This window comes from Pogoniulus pusillus, chromosome 7 (genome assembly GCF_015220805.1).
Source record: "Pogoniulus pusillus isolate bPogPus1 chromosome 7, bPogPus1.pri, whole genome shotgun sequence".
NCBI classification, from domain to species: Eukaryota; Metazoa; Chordata; class Aves; order Piciformes; family Lybiidae; genus Pogoniulus; species Pogoniulus pusillus.
In genome coordinates this window covers 8,527,867-8,548,305 of record NC_087270.1, presented here as the reverse complement: position 1 = coordinate 8,548,305, position 20,439 = coordinate 8,527,867, and the positions used below count along the sequence as shown (strand labels likewise).

Sequence of the window (20,439 nt, the reverse complement as noted above, 5' to 3'; positions counted from 1 at the left end):
TCTGCATTCATTGTGTCAGTAATCCCAGCAAGAGGTTTAAGCTGTCACATGGACCTGTACTCCTACAGCCAGGCAAAGGAACAGCCTTTAGTGACAGCCAACGGCTTCTATAATGAATTTGTGACTGTATCTCTGCTACACTAAATTTCTCTGAGTATCTGCAGCTCCCCTTCCACTGTGACCGCTCCTCCTTCGCCTGCCAGGGGACTGCAGCAATGCACTGGATCTGTACAAACCCACCAGAATTCAGGCAGAGATCATCAAAAGTGTTTTAATGATTAAACCATGTCAAACATTAACAATGTAGGTATATTCAGATGAGCCAAGGGTTTATTTCTAGCACATTTAGACAGCCTATTTTGAACATTACAGCTGCTGTACTGAGCTATGTAAAGACTGCAAACCAGTACCTGGAAATGAAGACACGCACAAGATTTGATAATGTAAACATAACAGACACTGTCTCCTTCAAAACAAGGAATGAAAACCCACAAGGCTAGTAGGGGAACTTAGTAATTCCCTAAGAGATGTGCAAAAAAGTCTAAAAAATATTTAATTTTCAAAAATTAAACATGTTAAAACTGGCATTTATATAAATATCAAACCCCCCCAAAGAGTTAAACTTGAGCAAGGACCAGCAGAACATCTTCCAATTTTGCAGAGCTTAATGAATAAAAATATTCACCAGCCAAACTCTACCCTGACAGATACCAGAGTATCAGCAACAGACAGTAACTTTGCAGCTTACTCCTCGTATGTGCAAGGCAAGATTTTACAAGGAGGAGTAACTTCAACGAGCACTCAAACTAAACCTTCAAGATAACAAGTCAAAACGTTACTGGTGATAAACACAACTCACACTACAGAAACAGACATTTCCAGCACATTCCAGAAACATAAAAAAACCCCCAACCCCCCCAAAAAAAAAGCATTAGGTGTGACTTAGACTGTTTAATTTGGATGTTTGGGGGAAAAAAAAACCCACCCAACATTTGTGTTAGGCACACTGTGAAAATGAACATATGCTACATGAAGGACCAGATGGATACCAACATAAATACAGACAACACCATCAGGAAAGCATCTTTCTGTCTCTATAGTCAAATACTCAGATATGTCACATACTCCAACAGCAGCTCCTAAGATGTGGATATGGCTGTGGTCATAACAGTTGAAATTCTGCCAGTTTCCTTGTTAAAAAAAAATTAAAACAACCCAAACCACACCAAACCACTCTTCATTTAGCATTTAAGAATTACCAGAAATAAGGGAGGGGGGAAGTTAAAAAAAAAGAGAGAGAGAGAGAGAGAGAGAAAAGATGGGTCCATCCCACATATACCCTAAACCTTAGAGACCATACTTAAGTCTTACTGGACTGCGTAAGTGCCAATTAATTCTACATTAAGTGACCTACTTCAAATAAAAAAATAAGATCTATTAAAAAGGTAAAAGAACTTCTCCACCCAATTCTTTTTTTTTTTATTGTTCAGCCAGTTCAAGCCCCAAATACAAAACTAAATGTGCCCTTTCCAATTCCACTGTGTCACATAAGAGCTCTGCAACGTCGTGTGTCACACACACAGAACAGCAAAACGATGAAGGGATCCTTCTAAATGGCTTCTTTTATTACAAAGTCAGTCAACTGAAAGGAAAAAGTTCAAACATACCCAGAATTTTGAAACCAGTCATAAGCTTTGGGCCCTGCTTTTAATTTAAGGCATGTGTGTTTTATCTACTGAAACCAGCAAATTGTACAAACTACCTCTACAATCACATGCAGGATCTAACAGTAAAAAACAAAAAAGAAAGGGAAAATAAAACCAAACAGGAGGTTTAGATTACAGTGTTTTCAAATGGTGAATCATAATTCAGCACCTATCATATTGACTAGTAAGGCAACAGCAGTGTTGGGTACTACAATAATACTCCCTTCCACAGTCTACAGCAGGGTCAGTGACAGCCCAGAATTACTTTGAAACTTTAACCTACTTTTATGTTCTGTATACAGTTTCTAGGGTGTCTGCACTGGTTAAGTCCTACATAAATCACACTATTCTAGGCAGGAATAGTTACAGTAGCTGTTAGAGTATTAGTGCACAACTCTTATTGTGCTTACAATCAGATGATTTTGTTGTTGGGGTTATCAAAATGGTTTTTCAGTTTGGTCTTCAATCCTTCCTTTGTTTCCTTTGTTTCACATTGTTCTCAAGGGAAGAAAAGCTGTTTGTGTACCCGTTGACGGTGGCTGTAGAGCCGTTCTGATACTCTTTCCTCCTCGAGGATGCCTTTTTGTTGTAAGTCTGAAATATATGAAAAGACACATGGTTTTGCTTAGATATAAATAACTGGAACTCAAGAAACTCAAAAGTAAACCTTTTCCCATCAGTTTTAAAGACCTGCTAGTGGCAGAGTCCAAGGAGTGCTACCATTTTTTGTGTATGAGGCTATACTATGTCTTTTGTGCAGATAACAAAAGAGAACTAGTTCACTGGAAAAGAAAAAGCCTTGGTGGTAGGTTGGTAGCACTGAATCATAGAATCAAGCAGGTTGGAAGAGACCTCCAAGATCATCCAGTCCAACCCAGCACCCAGCCCTAGCCAGTCAACCAGACCATGGCACTAAGTGCCTCATCCAGGATTTTCTTGAACACCCCCAGGGATGGTGACTCCACCACCACCCTGGGCAGGTGGTGGTAAGTTGGTTGGTAGCACTGGTGGTAGGTTGGTTGGTAGCACTGGTGGTGTTATGCTAACAGTAAATCAGGAACAAGGAAAAGTGATTCTCCAAGCAGATTACAGCAGAAGAATCTACTCAAAATACCAAGTGAGGAAGAAGATTTGATGGACTGCAGGTTGACTATCTTGAACAAAGTCAGAACAACAGAAGTCAAAACAAGAACAGTGAGGAAAGTTCAGACAGAAAAGTGACAGGAATTTGTACTGGTCAACATGAGAAGCAAAAACTAACAGTAGCAGGGAGGCTCAGGACACTGAACTAAAAAAAAAAAACCTAGAGTGAAAAAATATACATGAATTAAGTCTTTGTCAATGAGGGCTCAGTCATCTGGAAAGAGCATTTCCCAAAACAGAGTATGTCAAAGAAAGTTCAACTGTCACAAGGTAAAATACAAACAAAATTGGTTAAGAATGTCAAGTAATACTTGGAATACAGCATCAGGTTTAATTAGCATGTTCACGTGCAGCAAATGCACAGGTCTGACTTTAGGAAACGCCAGAAGATCAGAGAGGGATGCTGGCAATGTTTTACCCCATGAGTTGCTCATCAGACTCTAAATGCTCAAATCTTTCAGGGGAGGCTCAATGTATGTAACAGATTTTGTTTACTTGGGTGCAGTGTTTCTGAAGATGTGTTGCTGTATCTTTGCAGAGACTGACTATGAACTGCTCAGAACAAGACATGCCAAGCTTGGATCTGTTCAGACATAAAATCAGTTTTGTGGAAGCACAACTCAAAATGCCTGTAAAGGTGAGCCACAATCTGATTTTTCTAGGCTGGAAGTTTGGGAGGTTTCCCTGGATATAAACCAAGAATTCTTCCCTTGTAAGAGCAGTAATGAATAATGCCTTTGGGTGCTTCACAGGTTCAGAAGCTGCTGTTTTATTTCAAACTGGAAAGCTTTTTCTTACATACAGCTCTTCCTCTCCCTTACCTGCAGTTAAAATTACATTAGTAAAGCACTTCTTTTGTGCTGCTGCTGCTTGCTGACATTTACCACTGGTTCTGAATTACAGACACAAAACACCCAATGATTTGAAATCTGGAGGGCAGACCAACAACTACGCTGTTTTAAGAACACAGGCATGTTACTGAAAGATAGCAAAAGGACATTTCAGGCATCATTTCCTATAAACAGCTTTCAAATGGGAAACAGGCAGCAGAATGCTACATAGAGTCAATGAATATTGCTCTTACCTGAATATAGAAATTTGTGAAGAGGATAATCAAAGAAATCATATAAAAAATCTGGAAATACAGCCACCCCTGAGGAAATGCACATGGCCAAACAACACCACAGCTGGTCTGGAAGATTGTCAGGACAAACTGAATCTGAAGAGAGAAAAAAAAACAACAAAAGAACACATGAATGCAAGGAAGAAAAAAAGGTATTATTGACCAAAAATCTCATTAGGTATCTCCACATCAAGTCAAAAAAGTGCTCTGTGTTTGACAGGTTTATCTTCTGTCTTGCTCAGAGTGTAAATTGAGTTAGCAGATACTCAAGTTGTGGAATTCCATTAAGTGCTTTTATTTGATTAATATTGCTCCATTTTAGACCACTAGAGTAGCTGACATAGAATTGATTTATACACACAGGAACAAAGACCACCTTCTGCCTAGTGAGAGCTCACTGGGGTTTGACTCTATCATCTCTAGAACTGTAGATCTGCATCTCTCTACTTCGCTGCAAAAGATTTAACCCTTTGAGGTTTGGGGTGAGATCTGTGCTGCTCTTCAGAGAGGCAGACATCCATAGCTGCTTTGATGCTGCAGTGTTTCAGCCTCAGCAATATCCAGGAGTGAGCTGGTGTCGATATGACGGCAGAGTTGCCTGAGGGCATGGGGGAAGAGCCTTGGTGTCTTCTAAGGAGTGATGCTGCTCTGGTGTGTGGTCACTGTGTCAAAACATCACTGCCCTGGAGGGACAAGTTATCAGTGACTGCCTTCAATTTTGGGCTCCCCAGTTTAAGAGGGATCTGCTGGAGAGAGTCCAAGGGAGGGCTACGAGGTTGATGAGGGGACTGGAGCACTGCCTGATGAGGAGAGGCTGAGGGACCTGGGGCCGCTCAGTCTGGAGAAGAGAAGACTGGTTCTACACACAGATCCTGCAGTGCTCTCCCACAAACAGGGACTGCCTGGCTGAAGTGGAAGAATTTTGGGGGTGAAGGCTGCAGGGAAGCCAGTGGTGGTGGTGGTGGTGGGATTTCATTATCTTCAGTTAGCTCTGAAGATTTCATTAGCTTCAGTTTTCTCTTTTGGAAAAGCAGAGTTTAAGTGCTGCAGAGATCCTTAGGCAAAACTTTATCCCTACGTGAAGGCTACCAGGCCAGATTAGGGAATGTTTATTTAAAGGAGGAAGGACTGTTGTGTTCTGCTCTGGTATTTTGCTGCCCTAACAGCAGGGAAGTGAAAGCAGCTATGACAATAACCAGTGGAACAACCAAAGCACCCAAACACTTTCACTCTGCATCACTCAACCAACCAGGATGAAGAATACAGCTTAATTCTGTAAGCAAAAAAAACACAAGCACAAACAACTCTTCCCTCCTGTCCCCCAAGCAATGATCCCCACTGCTACAATATTTAGCCATCCTTCAGGAAGGAAGAGTGCTTAAAAAAAGAAGTTTTGTGAATCAACACTCTGAATTGCTGGCAGCAAATGGTATTAATCATCACCAGCAAATGTTATTAAACCTATTCACAGCTCTGAGAGGGTGCCAAGGGGAGGGGGGTGGTACGAAGACAACAAAAAAGTCTGTCTTTAGGCTTCAGTTTCCCCACCTACAAAAATACGAAAGGCAGAACATCCATGCACATTTCCTTGCAGTGTTCTGACATGTTATACACATTGAAACTTGGTTCTCATGCAGTATCACTACAGCATGTGCCATACTCATTGATTTCATTGCTCTTTTCATCTCCAGCATGCAACATTCAAGCTTCGTCACTGTATGCACAGAGAACACAAATGGATTTAAGGAGTCTGAGTTATGTGAGAGAAAAAACTCTGCCTCTGCCCAATTAAGTGCAGGAGACCAAAAATATTGAACAGTTTTTAATAAGCCATCTGCAACTGCATGCAAAAGTGAGACAGAAATGCCATTGTTCTGCAGGACTAGACTACAGAGCCTTGTTAGCTGGGACTGCATTGCACTTGAGTTCTGATCTGTTATTTCAACATCAACCTGAGCAAGCAGTGTGCTAACTCAGGTGGGCTTGGAAGAAAAGCTTCTAGCACCCCTCCAGCTAATGAGTCCCAGAGAACCCAGCGCTGCAACTCCCAAATACATCTAGCCATACAACATGGTAAGGTGGAGGAAGAGCCCACTGATCTCAGCACTGATTTATGTATGTCATCAGCCCCCAGCTCCCCACTGCCCCGAAACCAGAACAGAGGCACAGAAGCTTGATTTCTAAGGTGCTTTAGGCACTTAAAGACGTACAAGGTACTACTCTTCATTTTCCCTTCTTCTAGCCCCTGCCAAAATTTTCCAACTCAGTAAATTGTCTAACTCATCACAAAGACAAGAGCATGAGGTGCTCATGAGCTAATCACTCACCAGCTGCCCCTGAGTGATGTACTTCTTCCACCACAGATAAGGACGCATTGCTGGAACTGCAGACAATCCGTAGTAGGAGTACATGAGGACATGGATAAAGCTGTTCAGCGTGGCACCAAAGTAAGCTAAAAAAAGGGCAGAGGAAAGAGAAAAAGTACATTGCATTACCAGGAACGCACTGTTTCATGGGACCTACAAAAATAACAAGGTCAAAACGTTACTATGTAAAATATGATTTCTCGTAGAAGAAAGGCAAGAGATTTATTTCCCCCGCCCCCCACACCAAAACTTTTCTTCTGCTCACTCAGAGTGGTTCAGCTGCTTTGCAGCTGTGCACTTCATACTGGCCTTTTGGTTTTGTTTCCTCAACTTATTCTTTTTCACATCCACATTAGGGTTTCTCAAGGGAACTGAGGAAGCTGATAAAAAGGAGGCACATAAATGCGCCCAACAATCAATAGCTTCATCCATCTCATTTTAGACTTACTTCACTCCCTTCCAAGCAGAAGCCTATTTTATCATTTATAACCAAAAGTAACAGATACCTTCAGAAACTGCCAGTTAGTAGTTTCATTTGTCTTTGTTTACAACCAACCCACTAAAGAAACTTTTCTAACTTAATACCAAATTGCACAGAGCTGCGATGGCCAAGCAGAACAAAGACTGGAAAACACATCACTAGAAATAGCACATAAAAAGACCACACAAACACATGACAGACTCCAAGTATCTGCACTTTTGACTGTTGCATAAACAGGGATTGACTTCTCTGGAGGAGAATGTGATTCCATATACACACTTTTTATAAGCTCAGCATTACTCACTGTTGTGCCGACAACGCAAAACATATGAAAGTTTCTATGTTGTTTGGCTCAGGAAGCAGACTCCTGAGCAACCCAGTCTCTTAGGCTCTGGTGCCAAGCAGTTTGCATCCACTGGATTTGAAAAGGTTTCTCTTGGATAAGTGTTCAGCAAAGCTGGTATCTACAAGCTGCACATCTGATCCACAATTAAACCATGCTAATGCAGTAGGAAAGTAGATGCCAGCTAGAAGCAGCGAAATTAAAGAGTCAGTGCAAGACTGCCAGAGGTTAGCAGGATTGAGACAAGAGAGATCTGGAAATCTTCCACTTAAGATGTATTCAGTTAAGTTTATTAGACCTCAGGGGAAGAGATTTTAATTGAAATAATTTGTTATGGCTAGGGGTAAAACGAGATTAAGAAAATAACATCTCGAGCAAACTTGACAGAAACAAGGACAAGAGTCACTATTAGCCATCTTGCAGCTGAAACAAGCTTCTTCTGGTCCTGAAGTGTTGTTTCATTAGAAGGTCAGCAGCCATCACAAAAAAAAAGGAGAAAGCAAGGCTGACAGGCACAAGATCTGGACTCCTGAAGCTGATAAATGTCACACTGCCACAGAAACCCTTGAAAGAACATAGGTATGCCTTTATCTAGAGACTGCAGGCAGCTTAATTCCTGCAACTGCCTGCAATAATAATAATAATGATAATACTGTGATACCTGCAAATCAGCAAAGCTCCTTAATGTGAGACCGAACGAATCCTGCAGCTGAAGGTACCAGAGATGCTTGGTTTAACCAAGAGAAAACCAAACTGATGCCCTAGTTGCAAGCATTCCCTACCATAAGCCGGTACTTACAGTGACCACAAGGCACCCAGTTCATGACAAACCACCAAATGTTCAGCATAGTGGCATGGTGGTAGACATGCAGAACAGTGATCTGATGATTATTTTTCCGCAAGATGAAAAAGAAGGTATCCATGAACTCGATGAGTTTGGAGAAGTAGTACCACCAGAGCACACGTATGATCTGGAAAGAAGCAAACAGGTTTTACAAGCGCTGCACACTGCAGGGGCTTCCAACTCTTTTGCTGATGGATTAAAATCCAGATTCTGCCCTGCACTACTTGGACTGAAGACACTACTGAGATCTTCTGTAATGCTTCAACCTCAGGTCTCTTAGCAGGAGAGGTAAGTATTAGTCCATAGCTAAGAAGGGTGACAAAGCTGGTGAGGGGCCTGGAACACAAACCCCAGGAGGAGAGGCTGAGGGAGCTGGGAGTGTGCAGCCTGGAGAAGAGGAGGCTCAGGGGGGACCTCATTGCTGTCTACAACTACCTGAAGGGAGGTTGTAGCCAGGTGGGTGTTGGTCTCTTCTGCCAGGCAACCAACAACAGAACAAGGGGACACAGTCTCAAGTTGTGCTGGGGGAGGTCTAGGCTGGATGTTAGGGAAGTTCTTCACAGAGAGAGTGATTGGCATTGGAATGGGCTGCCCAGGGAGGTGGTGGAGTCACTGTCCCTGGAGGTGTTCAAGAAAAGCCTGGATGAGGCACTTAGTGCCATGGTCTAGATGACTGGCTAGGGCTGGGTGCTAGGTTGGACTGGCTGATCTTGGAGGTCACTTCCAACCTGGTTGATTCTAAGATTCTAAGCTGAAAACAAGATGACAAAGGCTGCTTTATGAGGCTACTGCTGTGTACCTTGGGTGTCCTGGGAGAAACAAGAAAATATTTAACTACAGTTGGTCCCACAATGCTCTCTGTAACTCAGCAGTCTGAACAGTGACCAGAAGAAATCATCACCACATCTCAGAAAGAGGAGTCACATCACACAGCGCCTGGATGCAGTCTGACCACCAAGTCTTTATTTATTGGCCTGGGAGCACTTCAAAATTGAGAGATAATTCCTCCCCATGAACATATTGTAGATTAACTATTATGTTTGACAATGCATTGTCCATTGAATAGTAAAAGGAAAGGGGTGGGGGGGGAAGGCATAGAGTTTGAATAAAATCTGTGTAAATAATACTGTTCTGTTCTCCAGCTGCACATGAGTAGACAATTTGAAACATTATTAGCTGTAAGTCTTGATGATGTTACCTTCATATCAGCTTCTCCTCCACTGTGTGTATCCTGACAGAAGAAGTTGTAGCCTCCTTCCCATACTCCTGTCACCAGCTGAGAAGACCAAAGAGTAGCATGTTATTGGGGGAGAAGGCTGCTCCCTGCAGCACACACAAACCTCCACAGCAGCTCCACTGACATACTTGGTGTCATGGTACACAAGGCTGAATTCAAGTCCCAAGCAGTGAACGCATCACAGCGGGGACTGAAGCTACAAATCCTTCTAACTGGGGTCTACCAGAATAAAAATGGGAGGTATCATTTTATCCCCCCTTATCCCACATGGCACATGGCTTTTCCACAGTCACACTCCAGACAGATTCTCAAGAAGTGCCTTTCCTTCTTGGCTGATGATGTCATTGTTGGTGAAAGTGAACGACCAAAGTAGAGACATTTTTCTTCTGGTTGTTTTTGTAAAAGCATATTTTAAAGAACTGTTACACACAGAGATCTGACTACCACTTTTCCAGCCATGTAACAGTGAAAACCTTCACCTTTGCTGTCCTTTACAGGTGACATCTCCTGCATTACTGCAGCATTGCAATTCTTCAAGAGCTTCTTAAATAATTCACCCATCCCACATTCATGACATCCTTCCCAGTACAAGTGAATTCCCCCATCGGCTATGGCATTGCCTGCCTGACTTCCTCGCATAACAAGCAAGACCTTACTTTTAAGAGTAATGACCAGCATTAGTCATGAAAGGTTGATGAAGCACCTGTTGTCAAGGGGATGGCTTAAACCTTTGCAGAAGCAAGAGGCAAACTGGATACTCATGTCCATTTTTTGGCCTTAACTACAGCCATGCAGAATAAAAATAAAACCAACACCCTTGCAAAGTCACAGTGGAAAAAGTCTTTGTCCCATAAGTAATTTAAGCTGTTCACTTGATTGAAAGACTACTATAACTGGTACAATTAAAGCCTGCTCAGAACTGTGAATGAGAAGCTAACTGTAAAAGGTGCAATAAAGATTATCACTTAAATGAACTACCTTTTCCTAATGTTATTTCTTCATGCCTCATTTTCCTCCTAGATTAGCTTTTGAAACACCCTGTCAGCCTAGATAATTATTTCTGACCTTCTGAGATAGAATTACTGCCACTATTTAGCAAAAAAAAAAAACCAAACCCAAGAGACATCTAGTTATATCACAGTGTAAAGACCTGGGGAAATGATCTCCTGTATGAAAGATACATCAGCATCACTCTGCTACAGTGAGAGCAGAGCAGCCATGCACATCAATGGCAGACACAAGCAATTTCTCTCTCCAAGCAGCAAAGGGAATGCAGCCACAGAGGACTCTTCTCCTGGACATACAGTCCAGGCACAGCCTTTACAGCAGCACCCTGCTAAAGGACCAGTTAGGTCCTGGACCAATCCTTGCACCCAACTGCTTTTAGGGCACCGAGGGGAAGCCTCTGTGGCTTTGCAAGAGCCTGCCAGTCTCTCAGACAGCAGACCACATTGTGCTGTGATCATCATGTTGTTAAGAGCTTACAGATGTTTCCATACAGTTCTCACAGTCCAGGGAAGTGTTAAGAATAGAGGGATAATCACCATGTTTATACTGTAATTAATCCAAATAGCATCCATCACTGATGCTGAAGTCTGTGAACTTCTCCCTGAGAGCTTTGCCTGAAAGCAATACAGGTTGACTAGCTGAAGCATAACACAACCAAAAGTGTCTGGATGGATCTCATCTTTCTGAAGGTTAAAGAGTATAGGTAGCTTCAGCTAAACTCAGGCACTCCCTTGTTTCCAGAAGAGTGTAATGTGCTAGGAGCTGTAATACTCTCAGAGCCACAGGGGTTTAAATAACAGCAAAGCAGAATTTGTAGGAAATCACAACATCTTTTATCCCATAACAGTCACTATAATTCCAAAGTTAATTTTATCCTTCCCTTTATCAGAAGGAACTAAATGGTGAGAAGCTGGGACAGCTGCCCGTGAATGGCTGTTGTTGCCCACAAACCTTGCTTGGTGCAACACACAACGCAGATAATCCTTTTCCTGAGTCAGCCAGCTGCTCCTTTGCTGCACACCAGTACTTCTTTTGAACCTATAATATTCTTGGCATTTGCTGGAAGGCTTTCAGAAAACAAAACCAATGGCCCTCTCTGAGACCTGACCATGAATGGCTCCCTAATGTCTCTGTTATGCATGGAATTGGGTGTACAGCTCCAGGGAGCTGCTCGTGTGCCATCCACCCAGCAATAGATGTGTCATATATTGCCAGCTAGTGCATTTAAGTTATTCCTCGTGCTTCTTGTGGTCTGCTTTCAGGCAGGTCAGAGTTTCCAATGGCAACTGTACAGCAAGTCTCAACTTGCCCAGCAACAGGCTACTGGATCCTCAGCAACCCCAGGTTTGAGACAGCCTTTCCCTGCCTAGTGTCCCTAGGAAGTCCTTCACCTTCAGATTGGCAGGAGCCCAGATTTGCTAATGGACAACCACAGGCATATCTTCTCTCAAAAAATTAATCTGTCTATAAAATGATGACTATAATAATTTTCACCAGAGTGTGATTTTTAGATGATACAAATGAGAGAGATCCCTTACAAGCAGCTTAAAATGATACTCAAAGTCAGTGCTAAGTGTCTTGGCTTAGGGGAAAACCCTGCAGCTCCAAGTTGCTCAAGCAATTCCTACTTCCTTCCTCTGCACAGAATTTTTCTCTTTCTTCCTTTCATTTTGTAATTCCATTACACTAACACCAGTGTGACTGGGCTGAAGGAAAGGTGTTACTGAGGAGGATTTCACTTTCTTGTGATCAAACCATGTGATAAAGCCGCTGGAGAAGGGTATCCAGAGGACCCAGCACCGCATCAGGCTGTCAAGACATGATGCACTTACAAGCTCCAAAACAGAGTGGGGTTAACAGTAAAAGGGAAAAGAAGTTTACATATCTGATTAAAAAGAAAACAAATGCCTGCAGAGATACAAGATTTTATCTTTACCTAAACACCTCAGGACAGAGATCAGGGCTTTGGGACCTGTAGAGAAAGAAAGGGGAAAGAGCAGCCTGCCACCCGCAGCTCATGTGCCACCTCTTCACTGAGTCCCCTCTTTCCTAAAACAGGGTGTGGCTCTTAGGATGCTTTTCCTACAACATATACAACACCTCCCTCATTGGGAAAATTTGAGACTTCTCTGGCAGATTGACTAGGGAACTGATTTGTCAGAGTAAGAAAAGAGCCAGTAAAAGGATCACTTAAGAAAACCCATCAGTGAGGAAGGCTCACTTTCTCAAATGTACTTCTAGGTGGTGGTTTAGATGACCTGGCTACTTTTGCTAACAAACACCTCCAACATAAAATAGGTCTGTGTGCCACATAATTAGGTACCTGAAACTGTCCCTGCTTTGCCAAATTACCCAGCCATGACTCAGGTAGAGACATGACTTCTTTCACACAGAGAGGACAAAGAGTCCATACCCTAAAGCCTCTCTGCCTGCCACCCCACTATGTACCTCCTCCACCAGCTGGGAGGCCACCCCTTGCTGCCCCTGCCCAAGACAGGACTGCTCTTTCCCCAAAAAGCCCAAGCACTGTAGATTTATGCAGATTTTTGCCCCTACTTAGCACCCTCTCTTCATGAAGTACAGGAGTGGTGTGGTCAGCAGGAGCAGGGAGGTCATTCTGCCCCTGGACTCTGCACTGGTTAGACCACACCTTGAGTATTGTGTTCAGTTCTGGGCTCCCCAGTTTAAAAGGGACATTGAGATGCTCGAGCGTGTCCAGAGAAGGGCGACGAGGCTGGGGAGAGGCCTTGAGCACAGCCCTACGAGGAGAGGCTGAGGGAGCTGGGATTGGTTAGCCTGGAGAAGAGGAGGCTCAGGGGTGACCTTATTGCTGTCTACAACTACCTGAGGGGTGGTTGTGGCCAGGAGGAGGTTGCTCTCTTCTCTCAGGTGGCCAGCGCCAGAACAAGAGGACACAGCCTCAGGCTGCGCCAGGGGAGGTTTAGGCTCGAGGTGAGGAGAAAGTTCTTCACTGAGAGAGTCATTGGACACTGGAATGGGCTGCCCGGGGAGGTGGTGGAGTCACCGTCCCTGGGGCACTTTAAGGCAAGGTTGGACGTGGCACTTGGTGCCATGGTCTAGCCTTGAGCTCTGTGGTAAAGGGTTGGACTCGATGATCTGTGAGGTCTCTTCCAACCCTGATGATACTGTGATACTATGATACTATGAGTGGGAGGTCAGCCTGAATAAACCTCTTCTGCTCCCCTAGGCTCTGCCTTGCCTTTTGTCTCAGACAAACACAGCCAACTACTCTGTTCTGCAAGTTAGCAGAACGCAGCCCAGTCACTAAACACCCAAATAAATAATTGATAGCAAGTACACACAGAAAGTACTACCTTATGAATTCCAAATTAGAGGTATAACATTTCTAATGATTTCAAAATAAGGTATTCCATTAGGAGATAAATGGTACCAAGTACACAGTACCTATAACTACACAAATTCTGCCAATGCAACTGCTTCTTCCCCACGTACAAACATTCATATACAAAGGTCAGAAAACCAAGCAGGTCACCTTTCTCATCCCAGCTGGGAGGATGCCTCACTTGAAATCTTCTGTGACCAACTAGTAAGTTGAAGTGAGCTGTAATGCTATGAATCATGACCTGAACCACCACAGCTACGACGCAGCAAAACTCCAAAGCAGGGCTGCAGGTGCACTGTATGCAAGCTGTTAAAGCAGAGGCTTCTAAACAAGTTCCTCAGTGGTGATCAGTCTCTTGCTGCAAAACACAATTTGCTCTCATAGCTAGCTTTTAAGAGCAGTCAAACACATTTTGTTGCAGCTATTAAGAGTTTAATAGGCTTCCTAACATTGCAGCTTTTATGAAGAGGTGTATCTGTAGCAGCCCTAATGAAAACTTTCATCTAGATAATGTTACATTACATTTATGCTTTGAGGTGTTCACTACATAGGAAGGAAGAGCCTCAATATTTGCTGTATTTTAGTTGTCCTATTCCTTCACAATATAGAAGCTATTCAGCTGGTTACAAGCATGAGGACTTCAGTATACAATCCATAGTCCTTTCTTGGTAATCAGTTAATTGTTAGCTTGAGAAAGGTGTTCACAGGTCAACAGTTCAGACTTTTTTTTTTTCCTATTGCTTGAATTTGCCAGCAGGTTTTGTAACATATTACAGTAATTTTCATGTGGAAACTACGAGTACTATTTGAAGTATTCAAGGAAAAAAGACTGGCTACCCTTAAAGCTTTATTCACACCTAGTAGAAGTGAAGAAAACCTGCACTTGTGAATGCCTGACAACATAACTGGAGATTCAAACAACTGATTATTACATAACTATAAGTCATAACTGCATAAAGTGATACAGATTGAACCTAAAGTCCAGAGCAAAACTACTTTTCAATAAATTAAACAGACAGATACAAAACTTAAGTCTGGATTATAACATCCTGACAGGGAAGTTAAAAACATAAGCACATCAAGAATACAAAGTTGTCCCCTAGCACCCACTGAATCCAAAACTGCTTCCCTGAAAGAACTGATATCAAAGCTCTTAAAACCTCAACTCAGTAACTTTCTTCTCAGTGATTTTTGACTAGAGAATTCACAATACAGGAGAACTACCTTTAAATTACTTACTTTCTAAACACCTTGTAAAGCTGTACAGAATTAGCTACAAACTGAACAGTAAACTACAACTACAGCTCACATATAACCCAATGCAACAAAAAAAAGGATTAATAGTTTTAGCTCCAGCCTGTAATCACAAGTTGAAAACAAATTAACTCCTCACATCAAGGAGAAATCCTTTTGATTAAAAGCAAACCAGAGTATTCTGTACCTTCAAGCCACACAGTCATTTTTGACCACATTCTTATTTACACTGTCACAGTTCTTCATTTTCAGTTTCATTAGAAAAAAAAAAACCACCAAGCAAACCACCAAGCATTTCTGACTAAAGGCAGCTAAAGTACTCTCTGCAAAGTGGAAAAACTTCCTAGTGCCAAAATCCCTGATTTCTTAGGCAAGAAAGTAATTCCACAACACGCTCAGCTCAGTTTGAAATACAATGGTTATGTTCAGATTTTAACTTCCAAGAAACAAATGAAGCACAACAGCACTGATGCAATTGTCTTGGAGGACACAAAACAAGCTTACAAAGATAGATGTGGAATGTATGCATGATTAAACACACTTAAATAAAACATGTTTTGCATGCCACTCCACCAGCACAATCACACCGAGCATGACTTCCAGGCAAGGAGGAGTCACTGAAAGAATAGCCAGGTTTTGAAATGTTGCTAACCAAGGTCAGCACAGATGCTTAAGGCAAGGTTTGTTTCATACTATCCTTACAGGTAACATTACAAGTAGGGTTTTCTCTCCCGAGAAGTGACATTGAGAAGAGGAGGCTCAGGGGAGACCTTATTGCTGTCTACAACTACCTGAGGGGAGGGTGTAGCCAGGAGGAGGTTGCTCTCTTCTCTCAGGTGGCCAGCACCAGAACAAGAGGACACAGCCTCAAGCTACGCCAGGGGAAATTTAGGCTTGAGGTGAGGAGAAAGTTCTTCACTGAGAGAGTCATTGGACACTGGAATGGGCTGCCCGGGGAGGTGGTGGAGTCGCCGTCGTGGCACTTGGTGCCATGGTCTAGCCTTGAGCTCTGTGGTAAAGGGTTGGGCTTGATGATCTGTGAGGTCTCTTCCAACCTCGGTGATACTGTGATTTCTGCAGGTGCTTCTCTAGCTCTAAGAGGACTGCCCTCAGAGATCATTTTCAACATAAGCCAGTGTAATTAAAACAGATACTGCCAGACAGTCATCACTCAGCCCATTTTCTCTTACCTCATAAAACATATACAGAGAAAGCAGTGTAAGTCCAAGGTTGTAGACCACTAGAATACCCCTGCCTGAGAACGGTCTCCTGTTGCGCATGTACTTTGGTCCTAGCCATACAATCAGTAAGTACAAGACCGAGAAGATAAAGGTAGGTGTATAGTTCTCCAGGAGAAACCATCCTTTCACTCTGGGGTCTGAAACAAACAGAAACATATAAACACTCAGGGTTTTCTAAGAGAAAGAGTTCAATGAGACCAGAAGAAGCTGTACTCAAAATGCTTCTAGCACCAGAATACCAGAGGAAGAACAGCAAGCCCTCTTATTAAGGGCCATATTGCTAATTACAAACAACCTTTGCAAACAAGACTGGAGTTATACAGTTGTTAAAGAAGGCAGAAATAATTCTCCTCCTAAGGCAAAAAAAAAATCTTAAGTTATTATTGCTATTATTTTTAAACACTCATTACCATTCAGAATCATCATTTCTCTTGAATAACACAAATTAACTTAAACTCTAAGAAGAGCTTCAACAACCCTCTCCACTCATTCTCTCAAACCAAGCTTTCCCAACAGCATACACCTTATTTCCTCAGAGCCAACAAAACCAGGAGTGAAATAGTTTTGTGGTTATTGGTGGATGATCCTAATCATTATTTGCTAATCAATACTAATCAAATTAAGACTTCTATATGTGCTACTCAACAGGATTACATGTCTGAGTCCTTGTACAAGTCTGGAGAAGAGGAGGCTCAGGGCAGACCTCATCGCTGTTTACAGCTACCTGAAGGGAGGCTGTAGCCAGGTGGGGGTTGGTCTCTTCTCCCAGGCAAGCAGCAACAGAACAAGGGGACACAGTCTCAAGTTGTGCTGGGGGAAGCCTAGGCTGGGTGTTAGGAGGAAGTTCTTCACAGAGAGAGTGATTGGCATTGGAATGGGCTGCCCAGGGAGGTGGTGGAGGCACCGTCCCTGGAGGTGTTGAAGAAAAGCCTGGCTGAGGCACTTAGTGCCACGGTCTAGTTGATTGGATAGGGCTGGCTGCTAGGTTGGCCTGGATGATCTTGGAGGTCTCTTCCAACCTGGTTGATTCTATGATTCTGTGATTCTTTCACTAAGGCTAATGGTAACTGGCAGTACAATGAATAAGTGAAAATGTGTAGCTCTTTAGCTCAAAAGCTCACAGGCATTGAGTAGATCTTTATTTATGCCAGAATCATACATTTTTAAGCTCTGAGGATATTAAAGATGTCAGAAGGAAGCTCTTTCTTGTGCTCTAGTGTCTGCACTTAAGTATGAGGTGTATCTACATACTTGATTTTGGACAAATCTTACCTCTGGGTCCAAGCCAAATATCAAAGTAACTATTGATTGTTTTATCCAGAAGTTCCATTCTACAACCTATTGAAATGAAACGAAGAGGAGAAAGTTAGTTCTTCAGCCCACAGAAAATAATCACCTGAATACCATCTGTTAGGGTTAAATACTAAGACACAAAAACTGCAGCAGACATACTGGACATCAGCAGCTTATCTATGGTATGTAAAAATGTACTAGAGCCTCAGAGAGAGCCGCTGGTCTAAGAGTAATATTTGCCACTGAAAGACTTAATGATGGATCTAGCTTAAAACAATTCCTATTAACTTGAAGATCTTTTTTACTTCTGTTTTATTGAAAGTGCAAATACAGGATGGCATCTTCTAAGATTCTTCTGCTAGGAGCAGGAGAAGGACTGGACCTTGAGCCAGTCAGCAACACTGTTGAAAGAGCTTCCTAGTATTTATTTGAGAATTTCAAGGAGCCTCAAACAGCTTAGCTGGGGAGGAGGAGGGGAGGTGAAAGGCAGAAACTCTCTCTGCTATCGCATTTGTGGATGGGTGACTGATTGCAGTTCTGATTAACAGCCCATAAAACCAAGAGATCAACAGTCACCAAACGACAGAGAGGGCTTCAGAGGCAAAGGAGAAAGCATCACGGTTTGCGTCATGACCACCTCCGGTTCCAGACACCGCTTACTGGTAAGGCATTACAAGACAAAACTCATCCACCACCAGTACCAGACAGCGATTCAAAGGCCATTCATCATTTCCTCTCATGGCCAGTATTTACTGAAACTACCTGGCACATATTCTGAGGTACATAAGCCACTGTACCTCCCTAGGGCTAAAGCAAGAGAGAGGTAACAACACTTTCCACGAGCAGGGACAACTGCACATGAAGCTGTTCTCAGGAGTCTAGAAAGTAATTCTCCTTCTGATTGAAAAACCAACAAAGCAACCAAACCAAGAGACCTTCCCATGTCCCCTCTTCTACCCAGAATGGTACTGAACTTCCACTGAGTTTATCAATTTTTATCCAGCTTTCCTTCTGTTCCCCCTCCCCCCCAAGTACTACTACTAACAGCATTTTTTAGTAGCGTAAGCAACACACAAGCTGTCAACGTGCCCGCAGCACAAACCCAAACGATGAAGTTTACATCTAGTTGCTAACAACAAGAGAGTTCAGCTCTGTATGTTTTTGTTCTAGCTGAAGAAAGATCTCTCTTCCACCTGTGAAAACCCTGCCCCTAGGGGATTTCTGATCTACGCAAGTGAAATGAATAGCAGGTCCTCTGGGTTTGGGCATCTGGGACTGACACCTCTATTTCTCTTGAATCCAGCGGGAAAAGCCAAGCAGAATGCAAATGATGCTCTCTCCCCAGCCCAAATCAGGACTGAGAGCCATCCAGTCCTCGCAGGGGCTTTGATTTCCTGTGGAACCAAGGAAATACAACAGGTCTGGATACCTGCAATTCCATCACATGGTCTCATTTGCAAGCCCACATCCCTCCCGCCGTTGGGAGGGCTGCAAGCAGGAGGCTGATGTGTTTGCCAAGGATTACTGGCTGCGCTCCCAACCCTCTGTTTCCCATGGGGCTCTCATGGACACAGCTCTTGGGAACATAGGCACAAGAGGTATATCCTCTCTGCTGGATGCTAGGAGGAAGTTCCTCACAATGAGGGCTGTAAAACACTGCAACAAGTTGCCCAGAGATGTGGTGGAGGCCCCATGCCTGAAGACATTCAAAGTCAAACTTGATGGGGCCCTAAACTACTTGAACTAGCTAAGCATGTCCCTGCCCACTGCAGCGGGGTTGGACAAGATGGCCTTTGAGGGTGCCTTCTAACATGATGCATTCTGTGATTCTAAGCAGCTTTGGACTACACAAAGACAAACTTCTCTGGAATCTGGTCACCAGGCACAAACAAAAGAGCTTGATTAAAATAATCAGGAGTCTTGAAAGTCTTTTTCAGTCCTGATTCATAACGGCTCTCTTTTCCAACCGAAGAAGCCCAGCCCAAATAAGTCCACACTTCACGGGGTGCATTTTTGGGCTTAGGCCACCTCACCAGCTCTGACACACAAACTGAGAGTGCTTACACAAACAGATACAGCACTGGCATGCTGGTGCCCTAGGAAAGCAAAAAACTGAGAAGCCTAAGCTGTGCCATCAGAAGCATGGACATCAGGAACACTGTGAGAAATGAGTACATCATTCCCAAGAAAAAAGGAAGTTATCCAGAGCAGGTTATTTCCTCATTTCCCATTCCCCCTCCCTTTTTTTTTTCCCCAATCTGCCAGCTCTTAAATATCACCAAGAAAAGCACTCCCCAGTGGATATTTAATTGTGTTGCTTGAAAGTCCCACTTGCTCAATTTGTCTGTTGCTCCTTTGATCCAGTACAAATTGATTTAGTTACACAGCACTGCATCATCTAATAACCCAATATCTGTGCCTGACTTCAACTCCTCTTTTAGCAAAGTAAGATTTCAGATTATAGAATAGAATCAACCAGGCTGGAAGAGACCTCCAAGATCATCCAGGCCAACCTAGCACCCAGCCCTAGCCAGTCAACTAGACCATGGCACTAAGTGCCTCAGCCAGGCTTTGCTTGAACACCTCCAGGGATGGTGCCTCCACCACCTCCCTGGGCAGCCCATTCCAATGCCAATCACTCTCTCTGCCAACAACTTCCTCCTAACATCCAGCCTAGACTTCCCCTGGCACAACTTGAGACTGTATCCCCTTGTACTATTGCTGGTTGTCTGGGAGAAGAGGCCAACCCCCAACTGGCTACAACCTCCCTTCAGGTAGTTGAGTTTATTGTAAAAACAAAGGTTAAACAAAAATAACACAAGAAAAGCTGAATTCAGAACTTATTTGTTATATATTGCTGTTGGAAACAGAAAACAGTTTCACAAATGAAAGAACCAATAAAAGCAGAAACAAACTCTGTTTCTAGCTACAGCAAAGAGAGTAAGAAATGAAATTCCACCAAACTGGAAGAAAAAATTCCTTTCCCCAAGAGGAGGAAACTTTCTGCAGCAGTCTCCTCTTTTTTTTTTTTTGAGC

General features: G+C 43.1%; 1 protein-coding gene across 2 annotated transcripts in view; it reads right to left on the bottom strand.

Annotated features, from left to right (window-relative positions):
• Positions 1–257: 257 nt before the first annotated feature.
• ELOVL5 (ELOVL fatty acid elongase 5) overlaps positions 258–20,439 on the bottom strand; it is a 40,578-nt gene continuing 20,396 nt past the window's right edge. For both annotated transcript variants that reach the window (XM_064145821.1, XM_064145823.1), the window contains exons 2-8: positions 17,383–17,448; positions 16,060–16,247; positions 9,205–9,282; positions 7,962–8,133; positions 6,300–6,424; positions 3,934–4,068; positions 258–2,300 (exon numbers count right to left, since the gene is read on the bottom strand). In XM_064145821.1, the coding sequence (XP_064001891.1) occupies positions 2,169–2,300; positions 3,934–4,068; positions 6,300–6,424; positions 7,962–8,133; positions 9,205–9,282; positions 16,060–16,247; positions 17,383–17,440 (888 nt within the window). In that variant the 5' untranslated portion in view covers positions 17,441–17,448 and the 3' untranslated portion in view covers positions 258–2,168. The remainder of the gene's footprint in view (positions 2,301–3,933; positions 4,069–6,299; positions 6,425–7,961; positions 8,134–9,204; positions 9,283–16,059; positions 16,248–17,382; positions 17,449–20,439) is intronic.